We start from the raw sequence: 14,260 nt of genomic DNA on the forward strand, positions 1-14,260 counted from the left end.
AGCATGCCCAACTCGCCCTGCAAGCATTTCTTATTTCTTAAGATCACGATTTTAAAGAATCCTGTGGCATCCATTAGCACAACAGTTCCTCAGTTATCACTGCTACAGTTTTTAAAATGCTAAGGAGCAGCAACAGGTAGGTTTCATCACCTTGTTTTCCCTACCCTTCCACCCTTCAAAACTATGAAGCCCAAATGCCAGGTGAGCTGCTGAGGATCTGAGGAAAGGATGCTGGATTTTCTTGTTTCTAAACAAGCATCCTCCCCTGTGTCACATCACTTTCACTAGCTAAAGCAAACAGCATGTGAGAAATAGAAAACGTGAGCAGATGGAGAAGAGCCTGAAGGCCTCGTACAGAGTGATACACAAACCACTACTGAGCTCAGTATCACACCACCTCATCAGTAATTTACTGAGCTTGCAAAAATTGCCTGTATTTTTTGCAAAGCACAAATAAACACAGAAAGCTCACCCATTTCTTTTGTCAGCTGCCTTGCAAAGTAAACCCTCTGACATGTTTTGGCAAAATGAATTCTGGAGACATGTGGCTTCTCAGTTCCATGCAGCAGAGTTCTAATTATTTATTGTGAATATTAACTCGTCCTTTACTATTGAATAAAAGCTTCTACATACCCACAAAACACATTTTTTTTTAAATGGGATGGATACCCCTGGAGATCTATGCCACTGAAACAGAAACATCACAGGCCTTCTGGCAAATGCAATCTCTGTCCTACAGACTAATTTCTGCTGCTCATATGCACTCCTACTCTCTTTGTCTTAAAACAAACAATAATCAGAGATCTTAACACTGATCTTCAGGCATACAGAGTAACCTCTGTACTCACTGTGCTGAAATGCTCTGACACAGTTTTACAGCTTGAGCACCTCACAGCATCCTGACAAAAGCAAAAGCGAACATGCAGGATGGAAAAGGAAAGAGGGTACAGAATGGCAGGTGCATGTCTCATCCCCATGTCTGTCTCAAATAGCAGGTGTGGGGCACAGTCCCTCCACCTGCCCTGCAGTATTCAGCCCCACAGTCACAGCCCTTGGACCATTTTCCTGCCTTCAGCCTGAGCCACTCAGCCTGTAACACTTGGTTCTCTGCACCATTCACCTGACAGGTCAGGGATGTGGCTCCCTGGCCCCAGCACCACTCTGCCCTCCCTTGGCCAGCTGGCTGAAGCTGGGGGCTTCTGCTGGGAGCCGGCTCCCTCGTGGCCTCCTGCCACCCAGCAGAATGGCTGTGCGACCTCTGAGACATCAGGCACGTCCCTGGCCTTGGAGCCAAGCCAAGCTCCAGGGCCAGCCAGCATCCCTAGGATTTATGCTGCATCCAGCATGCGGTCCTATTACAGCAACGCTGATAATGCAGGCCAGTAAATCACGCAAAGGGATGATACAAAGGAAAAAAAAAAAAGATGCTAGAAACTCAATCTTCACCTTTTTGTTAAGTACTCTATATGCAAAATAGTCCCAGTATTGGGAGAGTAGGCCATGGAAGCTGGAGAAGAGCTCAGCTGTTAACCAAGCAATCAATCTTCCCCTGCTTCTTCCACAAACCGCAGGGCTCTGTCCTTCTCCAGTTTGTAATTTAAAGCCAACTCTTGGCTTCAGACCTGCAGAAAGGCACCACTGTGAAAATGCACCGTGAGTGCCAAACTTATGTGTAGGATACACCACCATTTTAATTTTTTTTTCCCTGCCTGCAGGAAAGGGGAGCAGAGTGCCTGTTTGGTGTGGGACTAAAGAGCAAAAATGAATTTCTCTCTTTGGCATTTCTGAAATGCCCATTAAGGCATCGTAAAGGCTAAAAGGCATTTAACAGGTACCTTAAATAGCACTGCTCCATCAAGTACTACTGCTTAAGAAAAGCTGCCTCCCCCACGCTGAGTGTGAAATTTACTTTAGGCAGGACACTCCCCAACTCCCCCGAGAGCAGGCAAAATGCTGCTTCTTTAAAACCACAGCTGAAAAGTATTTACCCAAGATTGGCGTTTTCGCTTGAATTTTGCTCCCTGACAGCAACTAAGTAACTCATTCCCGTACTCTTCTCTGTTGTAACCATACCTAGAAAATGTAACCTAACGTTTTCTACGCTCGCAGCTACCCAGCAGATACAACCTGCTTCTCCCGGCCCATTCCCCATTCCAGCAGAACCATTCCCCACCTTCTGAGCCAGTGCTGGAGGCAGTGACACAGACCCGCTCACGCCGGGCTGGTTACGGGCGAGCAGAAACAAATAAACGCGAGAACAGAATCAAAGAGCTTTTAAGCAGACAAGTCCACCGGGGAGAAGGAAATCGGTTTCAAGGAGCTTTTAACTTGTTGGACTGGGTGAGATTTGACGGGGAGCAATTAAGACTTTGTTTTTCCTGCTGGAAGAAAGTTTACGCTGGGAAGAGGGAGCGGGCACGGCGGTGAACAAAACGCAAGGACAAAACCCACCGGGGGCTCGGGGTAAAGCCCCACAGCCAGCTGAGCCTGAGCAGGAGCCAGGGCATCACAAACCCAGCTCCAAGCCAGATGGACCGGGCGCCACCAAAGTTATTTAGTGCCGTACCTCGACTGGGCAGCCATCGCGGGGTTATCCTGCCAAACGTCCTCTATCCATGAGCTCCGTCCGCAGCTGTCCAGGCTCTACGCCGCTGCCGAAGCCCGCCGTCCCATGTGCCGGCCGCCTCCCCGCCGGTGCCCGGTGCCGCCGCGCCGCGGCTCCCCCCGCCCGGGCGGCCGGCGCAGGGCTGGGGCTCGCTCATTTTGATCGACATCCGGGCGCCCGGCCCTCCCCCGGCCGCCGCCAGGGAGGGGGGCCCGCCCGGCCCCGGGGGACGGCCCCGCTCCGGCCCGCAGCCGGCGGGGCCTGGTGCCGCCGTCTGCCCGGGCCGCGGCCCCGCTCGGTGTCGCCGCGGTGCCCGGGGCAGCGGGACCGGCGGCTGAGCGGGCCCCGCGCCCGCCCCGCGCCCGCCTCCCCCTGCCCGGCCGAGCGCTCGTGGTACGGCCCGGCCTGGCCCGGGCGGGCGGCAGGAGGGCTGGGCCCGGACCGGACCCCTCCTGAGGCGAGCGGGCCGAAAGGGCACGGGCCGGGCGGGACGGGCCGGGGCTGCCCCGGCAGCCGGCCCCTGCCCTCCGCCACGGCCCCGCGGGTGCTCCGGCGGCGTCTGCTTCACTTATCTGCTGGTTTATTTGGGATTTATTATTTTATTATCATTATCATCATCATTATTTGTAAGGGGGGGGGGGGTGGTTTTAGAAAGACAGAATAAAACGGCACGAATTTTTCAAAATTTCTGGAGTTTCCAAATTTTCGAAGCGAACACAGAGACCAGCTGCAGACGCGCATCCCAGGTGTCCCCACAGATTCGGCAAAGGAAGTCCTGAGCGCGCTGCTGGAGCCAGAGCTGGAATTGCAGGCTGAGAACCTTTGGGGAAGGGTTTGTTGTGGCAGATGAAGCTGGTTATGCAACTTCTGCCGGGCTCCGGTCCTGGCCGCGGTTTGCAGACGCGCTCGGAAAGCAGCAATACCTGTCCTTTGCTCTGGGTGTTTCTTGGCACAATTATAGAAACAAACTGCTCCTGCAACTGCTCTTAACTAGGAATTAACCAAGCACTCAGCAGGCAAAAAACATTCATCCAAGGTCCCCTCAACTTTTCTCCACAACTTAGTATGTCTAAGATTTCTACGGACGCTGCAACAGCATTATGTTCCTCCTACTTTTCTGGTTTAAAGCACCGTTTGTGTCAAAGTACTTGGCAGATACCAGGAGGAGGGTTTGTACTTGATTGTTTTCCTATTCCAGATAACCTTTATGGGAATCTCGAGTCTGAGCTATCTCCTCGGAGATTAAATAAAATTCATATCAGCTCTTTCAGGCAGAACAAACAACAGAAAAAAAATATTCTCTAGATTTTCCCCAACAGCTGAGCTTTCTCCAGGAAGAAAAATTTGTTTGCTTTCACCCAAAGTTTCTAGCAGTTTTCTACCTGCCCCCTTTCAAAAGCACTTGTACATCTGACATAATCAGTGTTTCTCCAAGGAAAGCTTTCTGTCAGAATACGTCCTGTCACCTGTTGGCTCCTCCCTCGTGCTTGTTTCCAAAATCAGCTTTTCTCACCTGGTTCTAGTCACTGATCAGGGATGCAAGTGTCCTCTTTTTTTACATTGTCTTTGTAGGATGTATTGCAAATGAAGGAAAACTTGTCCCTTAAGTAAAATGCAAACAAAACAGATCAATAAAATAAGCTCTTTGTACTCCTCAGCTCATCATAAGCTCAGAAATGCACCAGTGAGCTCTCTGTCTTACAAACCTATCAGGAAAGGCTTCCTACAGGTGATCATCATTCCAAATGCTATTTAAGCTGTATATAATATTTGAAGATCCATGCATATCTACCTATGCATTGGATGAGAATAGAGTTCTCCAGAGATGAAGCTTGTGATTTAAACACTTCACAGACATGCAAATCCAACCAAAAAACAAACAAAGGTGTGCAGGCAGCCTGGATGCCATTTTTACTTAATTCCAAACTCCTGAAAAAGGCCAGACTGGCAACCTCAGGCATCAGTGATAAAGCACAGGCTGTGGGTACATTATGTTTCTTTTAAGTCCCCTCTCACCTGCTTATAGACCTACCTGTATCTGGACATGCTGACCAGAAGGACATTTCAACAGAAAAGAAAAGAGAAAAAATAGATCCAGAATTTTCAAGCATGAAGCAACATTATTTCCAGATAAGGTGCAGATACTGATGCATTGCCACAAAATTTAACCACAGCATCTACAGCAGAGCCTGTAGAAGGAAGATGAGATCTCTCTGTGCACCACTAACCATGCTGGCCATACTCAGGTGTTGGTTCAGGAAGGGGAATGCAGCATCCCTTAACTCCAGAAAAAAATAGAGCATGGCATTATCCTAATAAAGGTATGATAATTCATTAAGTTTGTGGGACAAATTCCAGAAGCTTGTGGCATTGTGAAACAATTAATCAAGCATGGAGTACCAATGAAGAAGGAACACATACCAAGCAATAGTAAAATCATTAGAATAAAGACATGGTCAGTAAGCTTTCCTGAAACACATTTGCTGTAGAGTAAAACATGTTATTTGTTTATACACAGAAATAGGTCAAATCCATGCCCTTACCATGCTGCTCAAAACACTTCATTGCACTGCACTGCATCAGGTTTTTAAACAGACACACCCCTTTACCTTCACTCTCCAGGAGTCCCTGCTGTCCTTTAATTACCATGTGTTCTCCCAGCCCTGTTGACAAGGAATCCATCTTACCACTGCAGTTTATTGCCCCTGATGAGCCCCTCACATTTAGAGGTGAAAAGGGTCCAGTGGATATTGTGTTCCCGGCCTGAGGGAGCCGTGGGTGGCCTTTCATTTGCAAAGGGCACTTCTGCAGCGGGTCAGGAGGCAAGGACCGTGCTCCATAAAGGCTCTGCTGCCCCAGCCCGGTGGAACAATCCCTGACCCCTGAGCCCCTCTGGCTGTCAGCGCCCTTCTGCCTTGCATCCCCCTGCTGCCTCTACAGAGAGCCAGAGGCTACACACCTGCGGAGTTGCTTGTGTTCTGGCAATCCCAAACCCTACACAAGCCTGCCAAGGGCTTGATTCTCTTGTGCCTTTCCCCACGGGTAGGCAAGGAGCCAGCCACACTGCAGATGTGTGTGTTGGTGCTGTAAAGCAAGGGCTACAACCATAAAGCACGGGGTTTCAAGAGTTCCACATATTTGGAGGAGTTCGTTAATCTCATCCTCAAATTCCTGCCTCCAAAGCTGAGTTGGAAAGTGAGCAAAACTCAGAAACCCATCCAGGCAAGCACACACAAAAACCAGTTCAACAAGGTAAATGTAGCTGTGAGAAATGATGAGTCTGAAGAAGGCTGAGGCAGCAAAACTCTCTGCTAACCCTGATTCAGCAAAGCACTTCCCTCTAGACTTGTTTTATTGCACCTCCTTAACCTTAGCACTTTCCAGAAGCAAAGCTGACTGCCAGGAGCACATCCTTGCTGGGCAAATCCTGGAAAGCACTTGCATTTCACTGGGTCTTACCCACACTGTGTAGCTGCAGTGAGGTTAGAGGAGCTGCAGGACAAAGAAAGAAACAGCTGAGTACAACACTGAAAAAAGGGGTAGGGAAGAATACAACCAAAAAGATATGTTGACTTTAAGAAAGAAAACTAACTTGGGTACAGTCTGTTATGCAAGTAATTGCTCTACAGATGTTAGGAATCAAACTTTTCTGAGAAGAGAGGAAAACAAGCCTTCATCTTTCAATATCTAAATTGAAGAAAACAGATTTTAAAAAGAAACCACCTTCTTGCAGGCACCAGACTGTACTAGAGGCTACGCCCTACTAGCTCTTGGCAGCCAACAGGAGCAATTTCCATCATCTTACTTGGCATTACTCACTTATCACTCAGAATGCCTTAAAATGTTCCATAACGCACATGAACTTTCACAAGTTAAGGTTCATTCCTTGCAGATGTATTGCCAAAAAAAAAAAATAGATGTAATTTGGAGAGTGATAGCAGGTGGTATAAGTGTAGAGCACACTGGCAGCTGTTAAGATCTAAATGAGAAACAAATGGAAACCGCATAAAAATTATCCTTGGGAGGGTTGGGCAGGGACAGAATAATAAATTTTGCAAGTTATATGTGTGTAAAACCCTCATTGTCCAAACTTCCAAAGAATTATTCCTGCAAGCACTGTACCCTAAGCTTTACACCTGCATGAGGGTCCCACTGAGACCCAGTGTCCAGCACTGATAATTTCTCAACAGATTCAAGTTACAAAAGGCATCAGTTGTTTGGTAATGGACAGCATGCTAGATTTAAACCTCCTTCCACTCAGTGGTTATGCTTCTTGCATTGAGGGGGGGATTATTTTGTTTAAACAGTCTCAACATTTGTCACAGCACCTGGGAAGCCAAGATTTCAACAAATTAATTCCTAGTTATTGCCACTGTTGTGCATGTCTGTAAATTCCATTATGAAGGCCCAATTTGGGTCAGCTTCTCTAGAAGAGAAGAAGCAGATATTCAACATCTCTTTTACAAAAGAGCAGCATTGTACACAATAGATGCCACCCAAGCCTTGCTTCAACAGCTAAAAAGGTCAATGCAAAATGCTTTCTTGGAGTCAACAGTGGGAAAAAAAGGGAAAGTTAAGCAAGCAAACATGAAAAACCTTCAGTTTCCAAAGCAGCAAGTCATTCCAGTAATTGCTACAGTGAACAAAAACTGGAATCCAAACGTTTATTTCCTCCCTCGATGTGTGCCTGTGGGTGCACACTCTGCATTTAGGTTTGAGTGTGTTACATCTGAAATCTCAATTTTAAATTCACTCTCCAAAACAATTTTGTACTGCAAAATTAAAACACAGAATACTCACCCCCAACACTCCCTCAGAGTTGTGTGAATCTCTAGATTCTCCCTAGCATTCTAAATCATCATTTAGCTATGATTATGTTCAGTGAAATACTACACAACAGGAAGGTTAGATGGAACTTAAAGAACAGATTGCTTACCTGAGGCAGCAAATCATTTGAATTTTTGATGTGTACTAGGTTGACAGATTTTTCCACACACGATTCCCAATACTGATAGGCTGAGGCACAATCTTTGCATCAAAAACACAGCTCAAGAAGCTGAGTTCAGGAAAAGCTTGTGAATGCTGGGAATTCTCCTGTAAACACTCCTTTCAGTTTCAGAGAGACCTCTTAGAGCCACACACACTCATCAGTAGATTGTGATGAATGTTTGCAGAATTTTGCCTTAACTGTCAAGAAACAACAAACCAGATTTAGCAATCGCCTGCCTAGAACTGCGAGGCAGTGGAAGCTGCCATGTGATGTTGGCTCTCATGGCAGGTTTTTCAAAGGACCAGCAGCTGCCAAAGCCAGCATCTCTGCTGAGCTCTTCAGAATTCCTCACAGGGAACTCAGCTGCAACTGGATGAGGGACACTGGCTCAAGATCTTCAGGGGCATGCTAGGCAGAGAGCCAGGAATGTCCAACTGGCAGTCACCAACAGTGCTCCTAAACATACAAGCCAAACATGTGCATCATATGTAGCTAAGAAAGGGAGAACCAAGAGATCCATTTTTCCCTTCTCCCATTTCCATTCCCATTTCCCTTCTGTTGCATTTCAGGTCAGCTCCTAGAGAGAACTTTAGGCCTGGCGAAGAACATGACAAATAAGGCTACTGCTACTGGCTCCAGGATGTTTTGCTCAACTTTAAGAATAAATGTGCTGTGAGGGCCCTCTCTTTAGACAACCAAAGAGGCCTCCAATGAATGTCAACATTCATGAAAAGAGAGAAGAGAAAAAACAAACATTAAAAGGACAGCTATAAAGGCAGCACTGGGTAAAAATTCAAAGCAATGTTCAGGAAGCAAAGAGGAAAGAGAAGGGGAAGGATCTTGTAGCAATTAAGCTCCTCATGTCACTGTAGGGTGAGTTCCACCTTGTAGGGTCCTCAGACACAGCTAAGTTTCAGTCACTACACAATTGGTACCATTTTGGCTCATCACAGTAAATTAAAAAAAAAAAAATCCCCTTGCTTTGGTCCATGCAAAGGGGGTGAACTCACTCCTACAATGCTGTTCACTCACAATGGCCACCACCTGTTTCTCACCATCCTGTCTGGCCCAAACTTGTCTTTGGTTCACAGTAGAGCAGAACTGATGACATTAACATCATTGTCATGAGATCTGGCCTGGCCCATGGGTGTGCTGTGCAGCCATGTTCTACAATGACCTTGGAAGAAGCGAATCCTGCCTGGAAACATGTTAAATAAGCCTTGATTAATTAAATGCAAGACCACCTCAGCAAAAGCAAAGTCTCAAACAAGAAGAAATAGGACAGAAAATGTTTACATTTACATTCATTTTGTGACATTCATTTACAGCATGCCACGCTCCTGATTGAGTAAAATGACTTCTGGCAGGGGTCCAGGCTACAGGAGCTTTATGTGAAGCCTTGTGAACCAACCCACTTAGAGCAACTGATATGAAACAGGACCCCAGGTGCTTTGATGATTAGATGAAGCAGCTGAGCTCTAGGTCATGGCTTTAACACCAGGTGAGGGACCATCAGACAACTATTCTGCAAGCCACAGAAGGAGGGGTTTCCTCGGCTGAAGCACAGACCTCACACTGTAACAACATGGGCAGATGGAGATGCAGCACATGTGACTGAACAGGGTGTGGGGAAAGCCTGCTCTGCTGCCAACTCAACACAGCTAGAAAGCATGTGAGCAGCCAGCAGTGAAATCTAGATTTCACTAGACAATCTACAAGTTTGGCAAATGCTTTTGACAGAGTCAGGTTTTCAACCACATTGATGCCCCACAGATTTGTGGTTGTGTGGGCATTACTAACCTGACATATTTCCCCAAGTTACAAATGCTTTTGCCACCAAGTTATGTATCAGTTCCTGGAAGAGCTACTGAAGAAATCCTCCTGAGGCTACCACAAGAAAAATTAAGCAGGTGATTGGGAAACGCCAGGATGGATTCACCAAGGGCAAATTGTGCTTGACAGAGCTGATCACTTTCTATGGCAAAGGAACTGCTCGGTCCAAGTGAGGCAGGCAGTGGACATTGTTTACCTGGATTTCTGCAGGGATTTCCAAATGGTTTCCCACAGCCTCCTCCTGAACAGACAGACACATTATGGTCTAGAGGAGCGGTCCTTGCAGTGGGTGGGGAGCTGGCTGGCAGGAAGCACCCAGGAAGTGCCAGTAAACGGCTCCTTTTTTGGCTGGTGACCTGTCACAAGTGGGGTCCAGCAGGGATAAATATTGGGCCCAAAACTGTTTGATATCCTCACAAGTGATCAGTGTGATGGGACCAAGTGCACCCTGGGGAGAGGTTTGCCAAATGGGGAAACAGGCACTTGGGACGTAAGACTCACCCTGCAGGAAGACCTGGACAGGCTGGAAGAGTGGGTACTATGGGTAACTTGGGCTAACATGAACCCTATGAAGTTCAACAAGGACAAGTGTAAGGTCACAGAACCTGCTTGAAGAGACAAAGGTAAGAGCTAGACAGAGGATGTTTTTAAATATACATTTCACTTTGACTAGACCCTTCGTAATGGCTTCGTTAGAATTATGATTGCTCGGCACAATTCCCTTTTGGATTCCACTCCTGGATGAGCTGATTCATACACAGTGAGTGAGGCAACCTTATGTTCCAGAGGAAGGGGAACATTTTGAAATGCCCTTTGTGGAAGTCACCTCTTTCCATTCACCTCTTTCATCTATGCTGAGCTCCTGTGGACTCTAAGGTGAATTTTTACAAAAATTAACTGGAATGTAACATAATCTACCTCTCCACATACATAATATGAAAAATTTCTCATGTCAGGTGCTGATTTGTGTTCTTACCTAGGGTCAAGAACACTGGCAAACCTCAAAAAATTAAGTGAATGAGACAACTGGACAACATGACACAGACTGCACAATAAATTGTGCAAGGGAAGCCAGGAGGTCTTGAATGATAAGGTACCTATGTGTTTCCCTTGGTTGCACTTGTTTTCTGCCCAGTTCCACAACCTTGGAGTGCAAAAGAAGGTTATTTTATCTCCAGGAGCCTCTGATACTATGCCCAAATTCAGAAAACAAGTTCTGAAAATTCCATTATCCCTATGTGCCATAAACCATCAAGTCACTGGTCACCCAAGAGACACGTAAATAATGTCTCTCTAACAAGAGAGTAATAAAAAGGGAAAGAAAAAAGATAAAGTGATTTGGGGGTGAAGAAGGTAAGTGTTCTTGAGGTAAATAAGGCAACCCTCCCTAGTACACCCATGTGGCTGGACACACAAATCCCACTTAGGCAAATATTTCTGTTGAATCCTGTGCTGAGAAAATGCTGATTTCTAAAGCAACCATCAACATGCCAGGGCTACACATCACTAGACAAGGAGTTTATATCAAAAGTCCCAGGACCAAAAGGCCCAAGACAAGTAGCCTGAGCTGCTGGGAGCACAAAGCAGTCATGGTAAGGACTTACCACAGCAGACAGAATTGCTGAATGCTTACAGCAATACAGGGATTTGAAACAAACAAAACAAAATTTAAGCTCTGCTGGGAAAAAATGCAGCTGTGCATAAAAAAGCAGGTTACAAAAAGATGAATACAGAATAATTATCATATGAATGGACAACCTTGCAGGGCTCACATAACTCCTGCCTAAATCTAACCTTGTTTGCTAGTGCTTTATGATTCCCTGAGAAAAGCAAAGCAGGTAGCTGTGCTTCAGGGAATTATTTGCAGTATGGGAGTGGGTAGCATAAGCAGATTGTGCTGATGGGAAGATTGGCAGTGCTCTAGGAACACTACCATTGAGGAAACACCTCCTGATAACCTGTTATCTGTAGCATCAGCATGATTATCTTTTCATAGAAGAACTGGGAACACAGCCTTTGTGTCATTATACCAAAACTCAGCTTTAGGAGGAGCCAGGCAGTGTCACCTCTGCTTCAGAGCATTCAGCACCTGTTGAAGATATTGAGGGGATAAATAGAATTGACCTTACTTTATAATTTAATTTAGTGTAAATTAACATTTTTTTTCCTGGATGCATCAAGATGTCCCAGACCAGTTATTTTAATTACCAGGTCAGAGGTCACTGTTCTTTGAGACATTACTATTCCTTGTTAGAAGAACTAACTTTAAAAAAGCCTTGTCACATTCTAAGATTGTACTGAACACTGCAGAATCTCAGGACAAATTTGAACACAGGAAACCCACAACTGTGGGACCCTGCCTTATGGGATGTCTTCATTCTCTATCCAGCAGTAGGCTACATGCAGGAGATACAAGAAAATGCAAGGAAAGTTCTGCTGCACTACCCAGCACATTACCACTCAAGGCCAGGGTATTTTTAAACCCACAAATGTTTGACAAGTGAAAATTTATTTCCTTGACAAGTGCTAAAGGAGCTGTGGAGAAAGCGACCCCATTCTACAGTGCATGGCCAAGAACTCTCTTGTTTTATTTTCTAACCCTGTCCAGCTTCCAAAAGGCTTCTGCAGATTTACTCAGCACATCAAATTTGGCTTACCCACCTCAAGGAGACAGAGTTACACACCAAATGCTCAGCACACTCCAATTTCAGTGGGCTTGGTCTGAAAGCTCAGCAAAAACCAAAAATCAAGTTCCAAAATCAAGTTCCTTTACTGAAGCTTTGAGTTCCACCTCTGACAAGGCTTCAAGGAAAGGGAGTTTTAATGGGATATCCCCGTGTATCTGTTTTTGAGGACAGTGCAGGAATATCCAATCTGGCTTTAAAGAGAGCTGAGAAGGCAAAACAGACCACACAAAGCTCCTTGTTACTGAATACCAGGCTACATCTGTGACCAAGTAAACTTGTTTAGAGACAATAATTTGTTTGGGAATCTGGCTATTGTACAGTCAGAGCCATACCAGAGAAAATTTTGGCTATGGAGGTCATCACAGTACAAGGAAGATGAAATTCATTTCCTAGAATCCACTTGAGGAAATTAGCAATTAAATCTACTCCCAGTCCAGTGATTTATCCTTCAAGTCACGTTCTCATAGCCAGCAAGATCTTTCCAGCACTTCAATAAAACAAAACCAACCACCCTTTTCCTAACATCTCATTAAGAAGCAAAGCTCCCTGCAGAGCCCACTGGGCTGGCCAACACAAAACACTAGGAATTAAGCCCAAGAAGTGACGTTCAAACTGAGGTCTGAATGTCAGCCCCAGGATGTGGTGTTCTGCCTTTTTTTTGTTGTTTGTTTACCCAAAGCAGCAGTGGAAATTCAGTCATCATGTCCACAGCAATACAAGATTTTATTTCCATGATGGCTATTATTAATTTTATCAGAGCTGACACGAACTGGATGGACCAAGATGTGTATCTGCAAGAGATCTATATAGGCCAAAACTTCAGACACGAATGGTCATTTTCATCCTCACTTGCTCGTGGGAGAGGCTGGTGTGAAACATCCCACTCCACAAATTCTCCAATGCCCAGAGGATGTGATAGATTCACCACTGTCATATATAACACCTTGATCAGTCAACACTCCACTGGACAGGTCACTTGAAATTGAATAGGAACTCCAGGAGGAATTTTCCAAAAGACCGAATCCAGAAGTTCAGTTTACCTCCAATTCCAGCCCAGTGGCTGTGCTCCAGTTTGCAGCAATCACTACTCAGAACCATGTGCCATGGGAGCTTGTTATCTCATCATGTGTGTGTAAGTCTGCTCTTCATTGTCTTTTCAGTATATCCAATAAAACATTAACTTGTATCAGCCACTTTTTGTCAGCATTTTCTTCCCTAGTGTTGAGCTGGCCTTTTCTTCTCTGCTGGCTCGTTCACTCATTTATTTGCCACTTTGCCCAGCCAGGAGAATGTCATTCTCTGAATGAATATTTGGTGAATGAAAGCTCTTAATATTCAGAGCCCTTGCTACATGGTCTTCTTGAGGCTGCTTAAATGCTGAGTAACATTTCCCTGAGTTTACTACTGAGATCAACTGCACTGAGAAGGCAGCACAGGACAGATTCTCCCCTGCAGCTGTGCCAATATCCACAAGCCACTTGGTGTTTGCCCCAGGTCATTGCCCCAATGACTTGTCTATCAGTGGATGTCACAAATTCAAACTTCCCCCCAGATGATGGTTCTTTTTTCTACATGCAGGTAGTTTTAGAAGGACTTCAGTTGTAAGGAAAGAAGCTGCTGAGAAGCATTCAAGTAACAACAGTAATGAACCCTCAAAACAGTTTCCAAGGAGCAACTGGAATCCCTCCTTTGTTGCCCTTCTCTTGAAGGCAAAGACCAGTGAGGAAAACTAAGATATGATAAACTACTAATGGCACAGGGCTGGCTTGTGTGGCAAAGCATTTGTGCTTCTGTCAGCTAATTCTGGCTGGAAAAACAAAAGGATCCTTTCTCTCTTGGGTTAACACACAGGGTCAGTTCTTTAATTAGAACTATAATGGATTAAATGTCAGTTTTTTCCCGAGTCTGGTACACTTCCTGCTAAAAATCAGATACCTATATAGAGGAAAATCCCTTTCAGCTGGAGCATGTCTTGGATGCTTACTCAGCAAGACATCCCAGTTCTAAATAAAAAAAAAAAAAAGCCTCTCAATTTTTTGCCCCTGCAAATAATATAGTCAGCATAGAAAGAAAGCACACAGCAATTTTCCTTTCAAGGAACTAGGCTGCTTAATAATTTTACTTCTCATTTCTTCAAAGAAGGCA

The 14,260-nt window shown here is 45.4% G+C and overlaps 1 protein-coding gene across 2 annotated transcripts in view; it reads right to left on the minus strand.

Annotated features, from left to right (window-relative positions):
* The window catches only part of AFF1 (ALF transcription elongation factor 1), a 67,426-nt gene extending 64,499 nt beyond the window's left edge, over positions 1–2,927 (minus strand). Inside the window, exon 1 of one of the 2 annotated variants that reach the window (XM_077176992.1) lies at positions 2,567–2,927. In XM_077176992.1, coding sequence (XP_077033107.1) covers positions 2,567–2,583 — 17 coding nt within the window. In that variant the 5' untranslated portion in view covers positions 2,584–2,927. The remainder of the gene's footprint in view (positions 1–2,566) is intronic. The other variant, XM_054633417.2, reaches the window with a different exon arrangement.
* Positions 2,928–14,260: the final 11,333 nt, after the last annotated feature.

This window comes from Agelaius phoeniceus, chromosome 4 (genome assembly GCF_051311805.1).
Source record: "Agelaius phoeniceus isolate bAgePho1 chromosome 4, bAgePho1.hap1, whole genome shotgun sequence".
In the NCBI taxonomy this organism is placed as follows: domain Eukaryota; kingdom Metazoa; phylum Chordata; class Aves; order Passeriformes; family Icteridae; genus Agelaius; species Agelaius phoeniceus.